The 17,731-nt window shown below is 31.9% G+C and overlaps 1 protein-coding gene, 1 long non-coding RNA gene and 1 pseudogene across 3 annotated transcripts; 2 read left to right on the plus strand and 1 right to left on the minus strand.

Moving 5' to 3' along the window:
• Window positions 1-246: 246 nt before the first annotated feature.
• On the minus strand, window positions 247-14,006 carry LOC105204583 (ATP-binding cassette sub-family G member 1-like). Its single transcript, XM_026132097.2, has 9 exons — window positions 13,740-14,006; window positions 11,681-11,798; window positions 10,882-11,071; window positions 8,089-8,234; window positions 6,251-6,493; window positions 5,540-5,735; window positions 3,481-3,649; window positions 2,843-2,943; window positions 247-2,288 (listed from the first exon to the last, which is right to left on the minus strand). Exons 1-9 carry the CDS (start codon window positions 13,795-13,797, stop codon window positions 2,088-2,090), a joined length of 1,422 nt encoding a protein of 473 aa, XP_025987882.2. The 5' UTR covers window positions 13,798-14,006; the 3' UTR covers window positions 247-2,087.
• On the plus strand, window positions 1,083-1,782 carry LOC113003273 (annotated as a pseudogene).
• LOC105204582 lies at window positions 11,968-14,711 on the plus strand. Of its 2 annotated transcripts, XR_003268368.2 has the most exons (3): window positions 11,968-12,136; window positions 12,330-13,020; window positions 14,001-14,711. It is a non-coding gene; the product is annotated as an uncharacterized LOC105204582 (long non-coding RNA). The 2 variants fall into 2 exon arrangements; XR_003268367.2 differs by having other exon boundaries at window positions 11,968-13,020.
• The last annotated feature ends 3,020 nt before the right edge of the window (window positions 14,712-17,731 follow it).

Genomic DNA, 17,731 nt, shown 5'->3' on the forward strand with positions numbered 1-17,731 from the left:
ATACCGGGTGTACTCGGTTTCCTGAAAATCCCTGACACCGGGTGTTCTCGGTTATCCGCACTCCAATGCCGGGCGTTCTCGGCTTCCTGACACAGGCCGTTCACGGCCTCCTGACACCGGGCGTACTCGGTTATTCTGTATCGCACTCTTGTGCCGGGTGTTCTCGGACAGATGTAACGATACGACTTTTCTCGCGGTCGCGGATTAGCTCGCCGGTGCCAGGGTCGAGAAAAGAAGGAACTCCGATTTGAAAGAAAATTAACAAAAATATTTATTTTAAAAAAGTATCTCCCCACACTCCGTGATACAAAAATAAACAAAATTTATTATAAAGGGAGGAAGTTGACACCTTCGGAACGTGTTCCCGGAACGTTATTCACACGCGGAACTTAAAATTAATTATAACATACACGCGTAGAGAACTTAAACTAAATTATAACGCTCGCGGTGTCAATGGAAATCTTAAGTCTAAATACAAAACGCGGATCTTACAAACTAACGCTCGGAAAATATTACAAGAAACGCGGACTTACAATTAATAACTATAACGCTCGCATGAGGAAGGGACAAAACTACGCTCGCTACGCTAAGAATGCTCTTATTCGGACGGGACGCTCAGGACAGAGGATATCCGAGGAAGGTACGGCAAGGAGGTTGGAACTCCGGGTAAACGCGTCGTCGCCGACCGAGTAGAATTATTATAAATTCGCTCTGAAAATAAAACGAAAGTTAAAAATCAAAACTACAGGAAAGGTAACAGGTAAAAAGACGGGTAACCGAGTACGCCCGGTGTCAGGAGGCCGTGAACGGCCTGTGTCAGGAAGCCGAGAACGCCCGGCACTGGAGTGTGGATAACCGAGAACACCCGGTGTCAGAGGTTTTCAGGAAACCGAGTACACCCGGTATAAGGAAGTCGAGAACACCCTGCCAAGGAGCTCCGAGTACTCCCGGAGTGTCGGTACCGGTGATTTGGAACCGACTGCCAGAAGGGCGCGCCGACAAATAAGCGGTAACGGCATCCACCAGAGACGTCGCGTTCTCTAAATCGCTAAGGAAAAGATTCAACAAAGGCTCTTCCAAAAATGGCTGCAGACATCGAATTCAACGATATAACGTACTCAGTTCCGAGTACTCCAAAAAAGTCGAAAATGATTTTGAAAGGTCTCAGCGGCCAATTTAAATCCGGCGAACTGACGGCGATTCTGGGTCCTTCTGGTGCCGAAAAATCGACGTTAGTAAACATCCTGGCAGGATACAGATGTACGGAAATGGGTGGTTCATTAAGAATCAATAGACAATTGCTGGATAAAAACAATTTCAAAAAGATGTCCTGTTATGTTATGCAGGAATGCCTTACACAACCGGATCTCACGGTTTTAGAGGCGATGTATTTCGCTGTCGATTTAAAACTTGGTAGAAGGAAATCAACGTCTGAAAAACGCGCTGCTATTTATGAAATCCTAAGTATGCTTAGATTAAGCAAAACGCGAGATACTATCACAAATAGACTTTCCGGTGGTGAAAGAAAGAGGTTGACAATTGCACTTGAGCTAGTAAATAATCCACCTGTTATTTTTCTTGATGAACCAACCACTGGATTAGATGAGCTCTCCTCTATTCATTGATGTTCTCCAGAGGCTGGCGCGTTTCGGGCAGACTGTCGTGTGCACGATACACACGCCTAGCACGAGAGTTTTTCTAAAGTTTGATCACGTTTACATCTTAAACAACGGACAATGCGTTTACAGAGACTCCGCAAATAATATAGTGCCATTCTTGTAAAACATGGGCATAAAATGCCCAAAATATTACAATCCGGCGGACTTCATAATAGAGATCTCAGCAGATAATTGCAGTTATGGTTCCAACGTGGTCGAACAAATGGTCGCGTGCGTAAACGCGAAACCACTTCCGATTGTTCAATCAAAAAAACAAATTCGATTTTAATAAAAAAAACTTGAAAACCTCAGGGATTCATCAATTTAAAACGTTAGTGAGGAGAATGATGCTGCAGATGTATCGAACTAGAAATTACATATACCGGATAATACTGATACACATCTTCCTGGTACACATCTTCGTCAATCTTAGGAAAGATTTCCCTTTTTTGCAATGTGCAATTCTGAACATACCAGAACCTTAAATATGCTAGCAACGTTGTGCCCTATACTCTCAGCGATCAAGGCACACACGATACAAGTGCCAAAGAACTTGGTGACCCTGTGCAATTCCAGGGGTTGACCCGTCATTAAATAGACGACTGAGAGATATAAAACTGCGAGAAATATCTGAAAAAGGATTAAGAATAATTTTTTAAATGTTTGGCTAGAAATGAATATTGAAATCAAATCAAAGATTTAATGTAAAATAACAAAACATAATCTTTATGCTAAGAACTCTACTTTCATAAATCCTCTTTCTTTAAAAATTGTAACTATAACGAAATCAAAGAGAACTCAAGATCTAGGACAACTTTGTTTCTCTCAGAAACAAATAGCGAATGCGATTAGACTACACTAGTACGCACATTAAAGTAAATATAAACTGATCTAATCTAAGTGAAAAATAAAATGCAAATTTCTCAAATGATAAAATGTATATTTTATCAAACAACATAATAAAGTATATTGAGAATTTTGCGGTTTAACTCTTTTATATATTTACATTAAACACATATCTTTACATCGATTTGTATACGACTTTAATATGTGCACTAATGCTTCCAACTGAATTCGCGAAAGTTCCATTCGGACTATAGCGCTATCAAAGAAAAAGAATCTTTTTGATATATTGCATATGCTAAAAATATGTAAAATATAAGTACAATTTACAGAAGACTCACCTGTAAAAGTATATTAACAACTGTAGAAGCCCAAAAATATGCACTAAGATCATACCATCTATTAAAATGCTCATGTTTTATTAGTTGAATTTCCGAAGGAACTGCAATAAGAAAATAACGAAAATAACTGATTTTAAGTTAATACCTTTAAAAATAATGGCATTTTAATCATCATTTCTGTGTCTCTACAAATAATCTTTGAAAATAGTTTTAATATTTTTATATATATTTGTAGCGATTAATAATAAATATTATAAAATCGTATTACGCTTTGATTGTATACTGAAAAAAGTTATTAACTTGACTAAATTTTTTAACTTTATTAAATTTTTTTAGTACAAATATTTATATATTTAAGTTAAATATGTGTTGTTAAATACATAAATGGTGAAATATTCAAGTATTTTGTATATTTAAGTAGAATACATGAATATACTTGAAATGAAAAAAAATTAATTGTGTTGAAAAATTTAATCAAGTTAACAACTTTTTTTTCTTAATGTGTGATAAACGCACATTTTCTTATAATAAATGTAAAATAGGTAAAATTTTGATCAATAAAAAAAAAGTGTTTATTTTCTATTTCTTTATGCACCCCGTTCTTAATTTTCTACGCGTAAAAAGAAACTTTTTCTTACAATGCAGCAGTACTGGTAGCATGGGTATATACAGAAAAACTATGACACATGAGAAGCAGAAGAAGACATTGGATTCGGCCTTGAATCCATTATTGCCCGTATTGTAAAATAGTCCCCTAATTAGTAGTCCAAGGAAGATGTGTATCACTATCATCCAGTATATGTAATTCTGTGAACATATAGAGAAATTTGCTCAAGTTTGTGTATTTTAAAAGAAATCTCTGATGTAACTTTGTTAGCTCTTGTAGAATGTAATTTTTCGTCAATGTAATTTTTTTTTAGTACCGTTTGCGCGCGTTTTTTTGTATTTAAGGGTCGCTTATGATAAAAATTATTTAATATTTAGCTACTAATCCCAGTAAGCAAAATAATAGCAATATGCTGGTAGTTTACTAACAAATTTGAGCAAAAAATTATAACATGACATTCACATTGTCAACTGCGTTATGCCTGTATTCTGTTCGCCAATGCTATTTTTTATCACTTTCTCGCCACATCAGGGTTTGTGAAATAATGTAAATTTGTCATGCTATCTCTAAACTGAAAGCATAGAGGAGGAAGCGGTATTATGGCACCATTTACATTTTATTTAATAATTTTGTTAATAATTAATATTTTATGTTGAAACTTAACAATTATATTCAAAATGTTGTTTAATAGATTCTAAACTCAAAGTTAAGAGATATTTATTACTTAGATTTAGTTGACTTAGAATACGATTTATAAAAATGTGACGACGCTACATGCAGATCGAAGAGGAACAAGGTTGGTAATATGGACCATCACGAAAATACATTTAAAAATTAGTTTTGTTTAAAAAAGATACAGTATATTTTGTGATAAAATTGTATATTTTTAATTTTTTATGGCTTAGAATTTTTCTGTGTTTTAACATTAAACAGCAAGAATAAAATGATATCTTTAGTCTTGCTTGATGTTTCCGAATGCAGGCCTGTAGGGCGACAACCAATTTATTGAAAAATCATTTCGATATAAAAATTTTGATAGTGCCCTTATTACCAGCACATTTTCATATTCATGTTAACAAAATGCTACGCTATTAAATAACTCGCTCAAGTTATAATATGCTTATAATACGCTCAAGTTTAAAAACAATGAAGAAATACGTATAATTAAATGTTAAAATATACCTTAAAAAAGTTTTAAAAAGTTTTAAAGTAAAAATGCCTCATAATAATTGTCAGCTATTGTGTATTGGTATATTAACGCCATTATATAATGGCTAAACAAACGATTCCATAAATAATTATTACCATTTCGTTACTTAATAATACGATTATTCGTAATACCTATATGACCCATCCATACCATCAATACCATCTTCTTCTCTATTTTTTAGTTCAAAATGTGTGAAATCTTTGTACATTTAAAATATCCCTCTATCATTGTATATATAATTAAAAAGACAGACCTCAAAGAGAGTCTTAAAAGTTTTAATGTTTGCGTGCATTTTAGTATATAGTAAAAGGCAAAAAAATATTACATTGCACACAATAATATGTATAAATTACACCAAAATTTTTGTTAATTTTAAAATTTTATGTACTTACTTATATAATATCTAGAACTCGGTAAACATATAGTTAATAAAAAATAAAGGGATATCCAGAACGCCGTAAACTTGCGAATTATACGGGGATATCCTTTTCGAACTTTCGTGTATTCTTACGTTGAAAATGACATAAAGAAAGGATTATCATATCTATAGATAGTTAAAGTTTTTTGAACCTCAATTCATGTATTCAAATTATATTATAAAAAAGTTACAACCATGTAAAAAAACGCACTGGATACGTCATATTCCGATATCGCAAGCTAAGGCTAATCTAACACAGAGCTGTCAATAAAAACTGAATATAATTTGCCATTTGAATTATGAAAAAGCAGATTTTGTACGGTCTGACTGTAGTTGATTCTTTTTATATTTTTGCTGACATTTTATCAATAAAATTATATGAAAAAAAATATTTTACGCTTTGTAAAATATTTTTTCGATATAGATTTTATTATCTAAAAATGCAAAATATGTTGGACTTACTCTAGTTCGATACATCTGCAGCATCATTCTCCTCACTAACGTTTTAAATTGATGAATCCTTGAGGTTTTCAAGTTTTTTTTATTAAAATCGAATTCGTTTTTTGATCGAACAATCGGAAGTGGTTTCGCGTTTACGCACGCGACCATTTGTTCGACCACGTTGGAACCATAACTGCAATCACCGCCGCTGAGATCTCTATTACTAAAATAAATATTTCATGTTAATATAATTTTGTTAATATAATCGTTTTTTTCATTGAAATCGAATTAAGTGTAAATTCTTAATTAACTAATTAATTTTTAATTCTTATTAGTTCAATTATAAATAATCAATTCTTAATTCTCATAATCTCCTTAACATTATTTATAAAAAAATTGCGATCAATGCTTCATAGCGTTTCTTTCCGACTACCTTACTCAATAATGCAAATAAATCATGCATGCATATCGAATGGAAATTCTTAGTAGTAATTTAAAGTAGCCGAACTACATTTCCATTCTCTAGATATCCACCGCATTGCAAAGCAAAAAGTACAATATTGATAGATACTCGTGAGATTGTGGCCCATATACAAAACGCGTTTATAATGATATTAGAACGTTTTTGTTTTTTTCTTGTTTTACATTTAATGAATGATAAGGATAGAATGACAAAAAAAGCGCGCTAACATCTTTGTAAGCACATTCTGAATAGCAGTCTATATGTATTACTCACTGAAGTCCGCCGGATTGTAATATTTTGGGCATTCTATGCCCATGTTTTGCAAGAATGGCACCACATTGCTTGCGGAGTCTCTGTAAACGCATTGTCCGTTGCTTAAGATGTAAACGTGATCAAACTTTAGAAAAACTCTCGTGCTAGGCGTGTGTATCGTGCACACGACAGTCCGCCCGAAACGCGCCAGCCTCTGGAGAACATCAATGCACTGAGTAGAGGAGATCTCATCTAATCCACTAAAAAAAAAGAGATTTACTTTTGCGACGTTTTTGCAGTTTGGCACTAAAATTCCTAAAATCGAGTCTGACTGCGCACTTCCACACGAGACTCCTTTGTCGCTAAATGTATACGTACAATTAGTATCTGCGATAAACAAAGTTCGGGAAAGATATGTATTAAAATATATTTATCGCGAGCAAATGTTTAATAAATGTTTGATCTATCGGACATTTATTATCGAACACTATTTTTTATGCGCAAATTCGTTTTGTTTCGTCATTTAGCGTGTTATATAATGTGTAACTATGAAGAAGAGAATTGATGACTGATTTCTAAAATTTATTATAATTAGCAGACCAAGACGAATCGGATCAATTTTTCTTTAGAGGCAAAAAAATAAATTAGTTTTATTATAAATTCTTAATTTTTAGAGAAATAAAAGATCTAAAAGAAATAAAAATAAATAAATAAACTTTTTAGAAAAAAGTATTAACCCTTTATGGCCCATTGTGATTTATAAATCCTAAAGTCCCTCTGTTTTATCGATTAAATGCAACAATTTTTTGTAACAACTTTCCATATATATTACAGGCTTGAAAATTTTTTTCTAGAATTAAAATATATCATTAATATTCCAGAATTAATATACCATTAATATAACTCATTAATACATGTCTACAGTGTGGATTTTACAGATATGTGTAAATTATACAAATAAATAACGTCGAGTTTTTAGAATTAGACGTAGACATCTAACTCAATACCAAAAGTTTATATAAAAATTTATTGGTATGTGCGTTTGATATTTGTTACAATCGAAAAATGTAACATAGTATGTAACATAATTACACCTAATATGTTCAATCTATCCCTTACCTTTAAAGAATAGTTTTCACCCTTCAGAGTGGACAATTACCGATAAAAAAAATACGTGTCAAATATTTTTCAAAGTTCTACACATATTCAAAGTTTCATTCAAATCGATGAGTGACTCCTCCGTATTTACTCGTGAGTATTATCTTTGAAAATCTTTTGATTTTTTTTTTAGCTAAATAATTTTGCAAAAAGATATCACGACTGCCAATTTGCATCTAAATTTTAGACGTTGAATTCGCCCTTATACACTTAGCAGCAAAATTAAAGGATCACCTATTCTGACTTCGAAAAATAGGTTTAATTCAAGAGAGTGTAACTTTGTCAAAAATAATTGTAAAAAAATAATAAAAAAAGTATTTTAAAGTTTAAAATCTCTAGTTTTGAGATTGATAAGTCATTAAATGATTTACAAATTGTTTACGAAGTTACGCGGATTCAAATGGGGATACGTTAAATCTCAAAATTTTTACAAACTTTGCAAAGCTCCACGACGTGAAAATTGCACGCAAATACAGTTTACAGCATTTAAAAGCGTGAATCTATACCTTTCATTTGCGTATTTGTTGAACATTGTGCGATTTTTATTCATTGAATTATTCAACAGTGAAGCTAAAAAGGCTATTTTTGCTTCACTGTTGCATAACTATATACTTAAGTATATATATGTATGTACACACACACACACACACACACACACACACACACACAATTAAAAATCAAGATAATTAATACTTACGTGGTTGATTCATCAAGAAAAATAACAGGTGGATTATTTACTAGCTCAAGTGCAATTGTCAGCCTCTTTCTTTCACCACCGGAAAGTCTATTTGTGATAGTATCTCGCGTTTTGCTTAATCTAAGCGTACTTAGGATTTCATAAATCTGAAATTAATTGTTGATATTCTGCATATTTCTGTAATTTATTTTGTGCTATATTCGCGCAGCAAAAAAGATGTTTTTTTTTTTTATTCTGATCACTCAATCTCGTATATGACATACAGAAAATGTATTAAATTGTCAGATGTTACACAATTTTGCTCGTAGAGAAAAGCAAAAAAGAAAGATTTAGAATGTTTATGCGTAATTAAATACCGTAATTAATCATTCACGGATACGATTTATGGAAAAATTTTGTCTTCTTTCTTTTTTGAGTCACAATTATATTCAAATTTTTTATAATTCGTGAAAAGGTTATGTTTAACAATATGACTAATTACAATATTGTTCTATAATGGTACTCAAGATAAATTTATTAAGCAAATTATTGAAAAATTAAATTTTATTATTATCAATACATAATCACGTAAAAGCATCACAAGAAAAATATAATCACAAAATAATAGAAACCGAGAGATGTAACACAATTCAATTTACACGAAAAACTGCTGATACAGTAAAACCTGCTTGACTTTGGCCCTCTATAATCTTTACATTCCTGCACACGTACTTTCACAAACACTAATATCATACCTCTTATTTTATTGAATATTCTTACCACAGCACTATTAATCACCGTGTATGTACGAGGTGTGTTCAAAAAGTATCGCGAATTTTGAATTTTCGCGGGTTACGTATATTCGAATTTCGATCTTTTTGTGGCGTTATGTTGGTACTCATGTCTCTCACTTATGCCGACAAGCTCGGCCATTTTGAATGTTCACTTAATTGTTGACAGCTGCTTTGCTTGCACATGTTTTGGATCGTCTTCGATTTTTACCTATTCAAAAAAATGGATCAAAGAACCTGTATCAAATTTTGTGTGAAAAACGAAATTAAGTGCGCGGATGCATTCCGAATGTTGACTGTGGCATACGGAGAAGCTACCTTGGACCGAAGCAACGTTTATCGGTGGTACAAAATGTTCTCAGAAGGCCGAGAAGATGTGAACGACGAAGAGCATGCCGGACGCCCGAGCACTTCAACAACAGACGAAAAAATTAATGAAGTGGAGAAAATGGTATTGGCCAATAGTCGAATCACCGTTAGAGAAGTTGCTGAGGACCTAAACATATCGATTGGCTCGTGCCATTCGATTTTTATCAATGATTTGGGCATGAGACGGGTCGCCGCGAAATTCGTACCAAACGCCCCTGCTCACACATCGTTGCTTGTGCGCGACTTTTTGGCCAAAAACAACACACTAATGATGCCGCAGCCACCGTATTCCCCAGATCTGGCCCCCTGTGACTTTTTCTTGTTCCCTAAACTGAAGAGGCCCATGAAAGGACGACGTTACGCTACGCTTCACGAGATAAAGACGGCATCGAAGGAGGAGCTGAACAAGATAAAAAAAAATGATTTTTTGAAGTGCTTCGAAGATTGGAAAAACCGTTGGCACAAGTGTATAATATCTCATGGGGATTACTTTGAAGGGGACAAAATAGATATTCATGAATAAATAAATAATTTTTGAAAAAACACAAAATTCGCGATACTTTTTGAACACACCTCGTACTTGCACGAGTACGTACACGATGATTGATAGATTCGTGCTGTGATGAGGGTACTCTATAACTTTGGCATTCCGCTCTTATCGCTTTATAGGGTCAAAGTTAAGGAGATTCTACTATATTATTTAATTTGAGTAATTTTATATTAATTTTAGCAATAATAACTTATAAATATTTAACCAGCAGATCTTTCAAGAAATTAAATTTTATTAGAGAAATTTATTGACATTTATTTTGTGAATATGTGTTACACTTTTTGTCTTTAAATTTTAAACTATTTTACTGCAATTTAGAAAAAGAAAGTCACACTTTTTTTCTAGTGTGTCAAAAATCTTTTTCTTGCTTGGTACTTTAAACTTTATAATAGAATGTAATTATTTGACATATTGCGCTAACCTTTTCATAGTGGCACATATACGTATGTGTTATACCTTCAAAATTTTATATCTTCTATCAAAATGACGATAGCTATTTTTTGCTAAACTCATTTTAAAGATAAAGAATAAAACTCTTCACAAAAAATCTCTTGGGAATTTTTCTTTAAACTGCATACTTCATCAAAAATTCATAAAATATTATAAATTTGAAAAATGCATATATCTTGTACAAAAATTAAGATTGCAAGCTTTTTCTGGTTATTTTGCAGGTAAAGACGCATTTTGAACGTAAGGACTACTTATAAAAAAAATCGCTATTTATTTTTAAAATAGCAAGTCCAACATGGCGTCCAAAATATAAAATTTTTATAGATTTGAATATAAATTTAAATTTCAAAAATTTGTGGAGTTTATGAATTTAGTCAAACTTTCAAAATTCTATATGGCGAATAAAAATACTAAATTTTGTTGAATATAATTAATATTTTGATCCACTATTTTAAATTTTAAAATTTTGATTACAGATTTATAATCAACGACCCTAAAAACTTCTAGACGTGAATTAGATACAAATTATTCCTAAAAAAAAAGTCAGACATGTAAGGTTAATTTTCTTAATCTTTTATAATTTAAAACCTTTTATCTTTTTTATTCTTTACCTTCCAATATACGCTATAATGAAAGATCGAGATCTGTACTTACAGCAGCACGTTTTTCAAGCGTTGATTTCCTTCTACCGAGTTTTAATTCGGCAGCGAAATACATCGCCTCTAAAACCGTGAGATCCGGTTGTGTAAGGCATTCCTGCATGATATAACAGGACATCTTTTTGAAATTGTTTTTATCTAGCAGTTGTCCATTGATTCTTACTAAACCACCCATTTCCGTACATCTGTAATGGAGAAGCTTTATTTCATTTTATTTCTGTATAATAAAAAGAAAAGTAAAAATTATCACGATTTTATGGCGCATCGAAAAACTCTTCACTTTTGTTTGCTACTTTCGCGATTAGGATGCAGTCAGATGTAATACATTATGTTAATTTTAATATCTTATTTAATCGATGTGACACAGGATGATTCCAAAGTCAGCGATCGTTGTTATAAAATTTCACATCATAAATGTAACGGATAGGATAAATACTGATGTAATTAACTAATACTGATCGGCGGTAAATCGTAGAATGAAAATATATAAAACGGAAATGATATAACATTTTCATGATAAAATCGTAACTGTTTAAATACAGAGAAGCAATTATACGTTATTCTTAGAAATTTTTGTTTGTTTGTACTAGTGTGTTCCAAAAGATTACTTCATACAGGCGCGGTAACTATTATAATAACTATGCTATGCAAAGTTAAAAATCTGTTTTTTTCTCGATATTTAATTGAACCTCAACGATTAAGATGTAATCAATGTAAAGTAGAATATACTCGACAATTTATTGTAACTTGCTAGGCGATTAAAAAATTTACGATTAAAAATTTCAATATTGAACCTGTATCCCGCCAGGATGTTGAGTAACGTCGATTTTCCGGCACCAGAAGGACCCAGAATTGCCGTCAGTTCGCCTGATTTAAATTGGCCGCTGAGACCTTTCAGAATCATTTTCGACTCTGTAAATTCAATGGAAACTTAAGAGGTATTTCACGAAGAGATGATAATAACTTTTTTGTGATTAAAATATCAGAAATGTTCAAGAGATGATGTAAATTACGTTGCATGTACATACACACACCCATACACATGCGCGCGCGCGGAGGGTTGACGGTTGGGAGTGGGAGGGGGGGGGGGAGAAAGAGAGAGGGAGGGAGAGGGAGAGGGAGAGAGAGAGAATAATGACCAACCCCGCCGCATCCAGGCGACAGTGGAGAGTAAGAAGCAACAACACACGGAAAGGAAAGTGCGTAGCATAGAAGATAGTAGGACAATATAAATAGCGATATAATAATAGGTTATGTATTAATAATAATATTGTTTTCATATTATATATTTAACAGCTTCTACATTATGTAAATAGTTTTTAGAAATGAAGCGTGCATGATTGCGTGTGCGTGAGACTGTGTGCAAGAGCGTATAAATGAAGAGAACACGTAATGCAACGTTAACACATTTTAATCAACAATAAATTGATTTACGTTATTCAGTTTTAGTTTGTCCAACAATTTCAAAATGTTGGAGACCAAAGCCGCCGAGTGGTAGCAATCCCATGGTGGGGAATAGAAAGCGGATGAAAGACTCGCGATGAAAAGGAGAATGAGGAGGAGAACGTTATAGAGCTTTATATACGTTCTGTGAGAGAGCGTTCGCGGAAAAACTATCTATAGGGAATACGTAGTATCTTTTAAGAAAGTTAAGTCAGATTAGAAATTACGAAACGTAATTATGATTTAATAAAATTAAATTTTATTAGTCAGCGCAATTGAATCAGTGCAAGTTTACTTTGTAAAAGATTACCACCGCGAGTGTGATTGAATGCGTGTGCGGGTATTAATAATGAGTGATGCATTTATATAATAATTAATAAACTCGAAATAATGATATTTATCTGTGCAATTACCCATACCAGAAAATTTTTTCACGTAGATTTCCTTAGCGTTTTGGAGAACGCAAGCTAGACTGATAGAATCCGTGAATAAGAATTAAATTAATGACTGTACCGATGTGCCATACGAGCAGGATTGCAGCTGATCAACAGCAGCGAATGACCAAAACCAGGCGATGCTATATGAACAATAATCCTGCAATGATACCGAGACGCCTTCGAGACTAGACGAAAGCAACATAGCGTGGTACGCAAGTTTCTTTTTGCTAGGATGGTAAAAGCAAGTGACGACCGTAAGTACTTAACATATCGATATCGGCTAGATAAAAATAAAAAACAAGTATTTTTTTATAAGTGTCCGTTTTCACTTTTAGAGGGCAAAACACCCCTTTAAAGAAAATCGGTTTTTTTCTTTCGAAGCACATATTGTCAAAACTAAGAGATAGAGAAAAATGTTCTAATTGAAAGTTAAATGGCTTAAAGAGTATTTTATAATAATGTTAAAAAAATTTTTCAAAAATTTTTTTATATTTTTTCCCTACACTTACCTATTTTTTACAAAATTTTTATTTCTTTTTATAAGCAAAATAAAACTTATTTTATCACAAATTCAACGGTATATGATAGTTATATTGTGACATTTCCATTTTCCAAAAATAATTAAAAACCACTCCATAGGTGGAAAAAATTAATAAAAAATTGATAGTTGAATGGCTTAAAGAGTACGCACTTTATAACAGTAATAAATAAAATTAAAAAAAAATTTTTTTTACATTTACCTTTACTATTTACCTTTTTTAAAAAATTTTTATTTTTTCTTACAAGCAAAATTTTTCAATTAAAATATTTTCTGCTATCTCTTATAATTTTGATGGTATACGTTTTGAAAGAGAAAAACCAATTTTCTTTAAAGGAGTGTTTCATCCCCTAAAAGTAAAAACGGGCACGTACAAAAAAATACGTATCCCTTATTTTTATTTGTATTATAACATTAAAGAAAATGATTAGTTACCTTTCGGAGTACTCGGAACTGAGTACGTTATATCGTTGAATTCGATGTCTGCAGCCATTTTTGGAAGAGCCTTTGTTGAATCGTTTCCTTAGCGATTTAGAGAACGCAACGTTTATAAAAATATACTTGGCGCTTTTTTTACAATTTTAATGTTTTTTTTAGGCGGATTTCACGAATTTTTGCAAAGAATTTTGTTACCTTAATAATATATTGCAAAAAATATACTTAACACTTTTTTTATATTTTTAATGTCTTTTTTAGGCGTAGGTATTTTGTAAGCGGAGCGGCGGTCCGCAGTGTACCGTACAAACATGCGACTTCAACGCGGGTGCGGTTTTGCGCATTTTATATGCAGATTTAAAGAATGGAAGGGGAAAACGATAAATTCATTTTTTTATCATCTTTCTGTTTTGGTTATCGATACTTTATTTAAGATTACTTCTTATAAAAGGTGTAAACAACTATCAATAAACACTCTGTATAGCGGTTAAATGATAACAATAATCTCCGGTGCGCGATAATAAAGTGATAAACAACAGCCCAAATTCGTGAAATGATTGATCGTCTTGCGTAACAAATCAATAAATCAGCGACATCGTTTGACCGATTTATTCCTATAAACGCTAGAACTCTTTCTAGAACTCACCTAGAACTATATCTTTTAAAATGCTACAAGAATTGGGTCTGGAAATTACACAGGACAAAGCAGAGACGCAGCGTGAACATGGCGTCTCACTTTGTCCTATGCGTTTTTTTCGCTTTAAAGGCCAGAACTATTTGTTTTATCTATCAGGAACTGTAAAACTATTGAAAATAAACCCAGAACTGTCAATGTTTAGTGAGTGTCCATCAAATGATATGCCAGCTTTACACACATTCTTATAAGATGTGTACGCTAAATCACATGCGACAGTGTACGATAACAGCATATACTATATGTTTATGGAACACAATCGTATGTACTTGATATATCGATTCATATCAATCGCAAATGAAAAAAACACATGTGATACTTGAGAGTCATATCTTGCTAACGTTTATGTAACGTTGCGTTATACGACGTTTTGCTTTTTTTCGATAACATAAATGTTTGATAACGTTTAAAGGCTGTTCTACAATGAGTTGAAAACGCTCCATCGCCAGTTGCAAAGAATGGCAACTAGCGCTATTTCCGGTGGCAAGAGAGTGTCGCAGTTGCCAAATGAGAGTTGGCCAACTTTTAACTTTGGCGACAGCAACTGGCGATCGCACCTCCTTAACCTTATAAAATGAATTGAAAGAGTATAGCGGAGCGCGGCAAAAATTACGACAAATGTGATTTAATTGTGGTAAGACAATTTTATTCAGTAGAGGTATCAGTAAAAATAATGTCGTTCGATTCTGCTGAGGAAAAAGTGTATTTTATTCTTGAAGTTGGTTTAGAATATAGAGATGTAAATTGTTTTAAAGCTGATTATATTAATTAAACTTATATTATTAATTTGTCTGCAGTAGTACAAAATCAGTACTAATTATATCTACTTTATTTTTATTTTTTAATTTTTTTTTTGTTCTGCTGGTTTCATATGAATCTAGCAAGATCACAAATTTCTTCGAAACGGCATAGGGTACAAAATTATTTTTTATGATACAAATTAGTACAAAATGAGTACTAAATATTCCACTAAGTTTTATTTGATTCTGCCGATTTGGTTTCGTTGTTAGCTTCATAGAGGTTGTAAAGAGATAAAACGTCTCCTTACAATTTACGCTTAATATTATATATTATTTCTTATGCTTTTAAAAAGCGAGGTACTAGTCAGTTGACTACAAGCAAAAAATAACTTTTTCTCTTTATCCATGAAAAATAATTTCTGTTTTTCATAACAATCTATAATTTTTAATATACTTTCTAGCAAATTACTTAATCTTTTTTGATCCTCTCCCACAGCATTGTACGTTTTGTACGCATGCACGAAAGGAGAAAACACGCATGATTACAGCACAGTATCATCGTTTTACTTCCATTTTTTGACTTTTTTCAAAATTAATATTATCTACTGGATCATAATTTGTAATTTGTACTTCTAATTTATAAATTCTGTCAGTGATTGACCCACAATCATAAGTTCTGTATTTATTTGATAGAGCATTGAAAGCTGATACGGTTTTCATGAAACCGTAAATCACTAAGAAAATAATTTATTTTAATTAATATATTTTAATTACTTATTATCGTTAATATTAATATATGAACTTAATGTTAATATATTAACTTACTAGATAAAAATATTTTTAAATGAAAAAATGTTAGTAATTTGTTTCACTTTAGGATCTCTTTAAGACATCTTAATAGTCACCGTAGTAGAAATATTAAATTGTGATGTCATAATTAAAAAATAACACATTGAAATTTCTAGCAGACTGTTTACCAATAAAGCGAATTAAGATAAAACAAAATATTATTTTAAAATGATTATAATTTTATTTAAAAATAAACTAAAATTATTTTTATTCTCTATTTTGACTGTCAAGAGGAAATTAACGATAGTTTTGGTTCATTTTTATAAACGTTTTAAAAGTGATTTTATTATTTTGTTTTATTTAAATTCATTTATTTAGAAGTTATGTATAAGAAATTTTAATATGTTATTTTCTATTTGACATCATAATAAATATATTTGGGATTACAGTCTTCTATTATTGTTTACCGTAAATATTGAAAATATTTAGTTTTCATTATGTATTCTATAAATTTTCAATATTTTTAGTGAACAGTGGAACGCAGCTTAGATAAGAATTTTATGTCTTTTGCATAAAGGATGCAATTTGTGGTGCAAGGAAAGTTGATACAATAGTCAATTATTCTTTTACTTTTTTTACTAAAAAAATGACAAATTAATTGGCTACTGTGTTAACTTTCGTCACGTGATAAACGTTATGTGTATAGGAGACTTAAATTAATAATGTTTAAATTATAACGTAATATTATTATATTAATAATAAAGGAAAGAAAATTGTGAGATAGTGTGTACGAAATATGAATTTTTGTATTATTTGCGTTGAATTCTAAGAACAATTGTTAAAGTTATTTTGTTATAGTGTATTTAAACTTTATTAATTTCTATTATAATATTATTTAATACTTTATTATCAATTTTTTAAAATTTATTCTTGTTTTTAGAATTAAACGTAAACGAATAGATCGTGGATTGACTTGATTGGACGACGAGGCGTCGATCACGATGTAAGCACGCTCCGAATGCGCTAACGGTGAGAAAACGTTTAGAAAAACTCGAGTATTGATCAAATTCCACGACCTCAACCGCTGACTTCCTTCTGACAACGATTTAAACAGAGAATAATAACAGGAATAGATTTGAATTTATATCTGAGCGAAATATTACAAGAACGAATTCGAAGTCATTACATATACCTTGAAACATACCATATTACAATTAAAGTTAATTTAATCTACATTTTTACCGAAACAAAGGAATAAAAAATATATACTTAATAACAACTAAATAAATACTTACTTTTTGAATTCTTATATTGTATTTTATGTTTAATTGAGAAAATAGATAAAAATTCACAGTTTTTATCAATGAAATAGTATGATCTTATTGACTATTGCATGTAACACATATCGATTAGAGAATCGATTAGAGAAACGCGCTGACTTTTGATTGGACAGTTCTTATCGCTATCGCCGTCATTGTGAATCGACGGGAATAATTTCTTATTCCTTATTCCGTGTTCCCTATTCCTATTGCCTGTGCCTTTCATTGTGCATTAGGCTTGACTTATCAGGAGACAGATCGATCAAACGGCGATCACCGTTTACGGACAGAGGTTTCGTCAATTGGCATCAACTGCGCGAAGATAGTTGAAATTCACTCTTCACTCTCTCCACAGAGATGAAGCAATAGTCGAATAATGATGATGCGTGTTATTGTCGCGGGACACAATTATTTACTTATTTAATCGCGTACACAATTCAAGAGTCGATT

Source organism: Solenopsis invicta, chromosome 3, assembly GCF_016802725.1.
Source record: "Solenopsis invicta isolate M01_SB chromosome 3, UNIL_Sinv_3.0, whole genome shotgun sequence".
Lineage (NCBI taxonomy): Eukaryota > Metazoa > Arthropoda > Insecta > Hymenoptera > Formicidae > Solenopsis > Solenopsis invicta.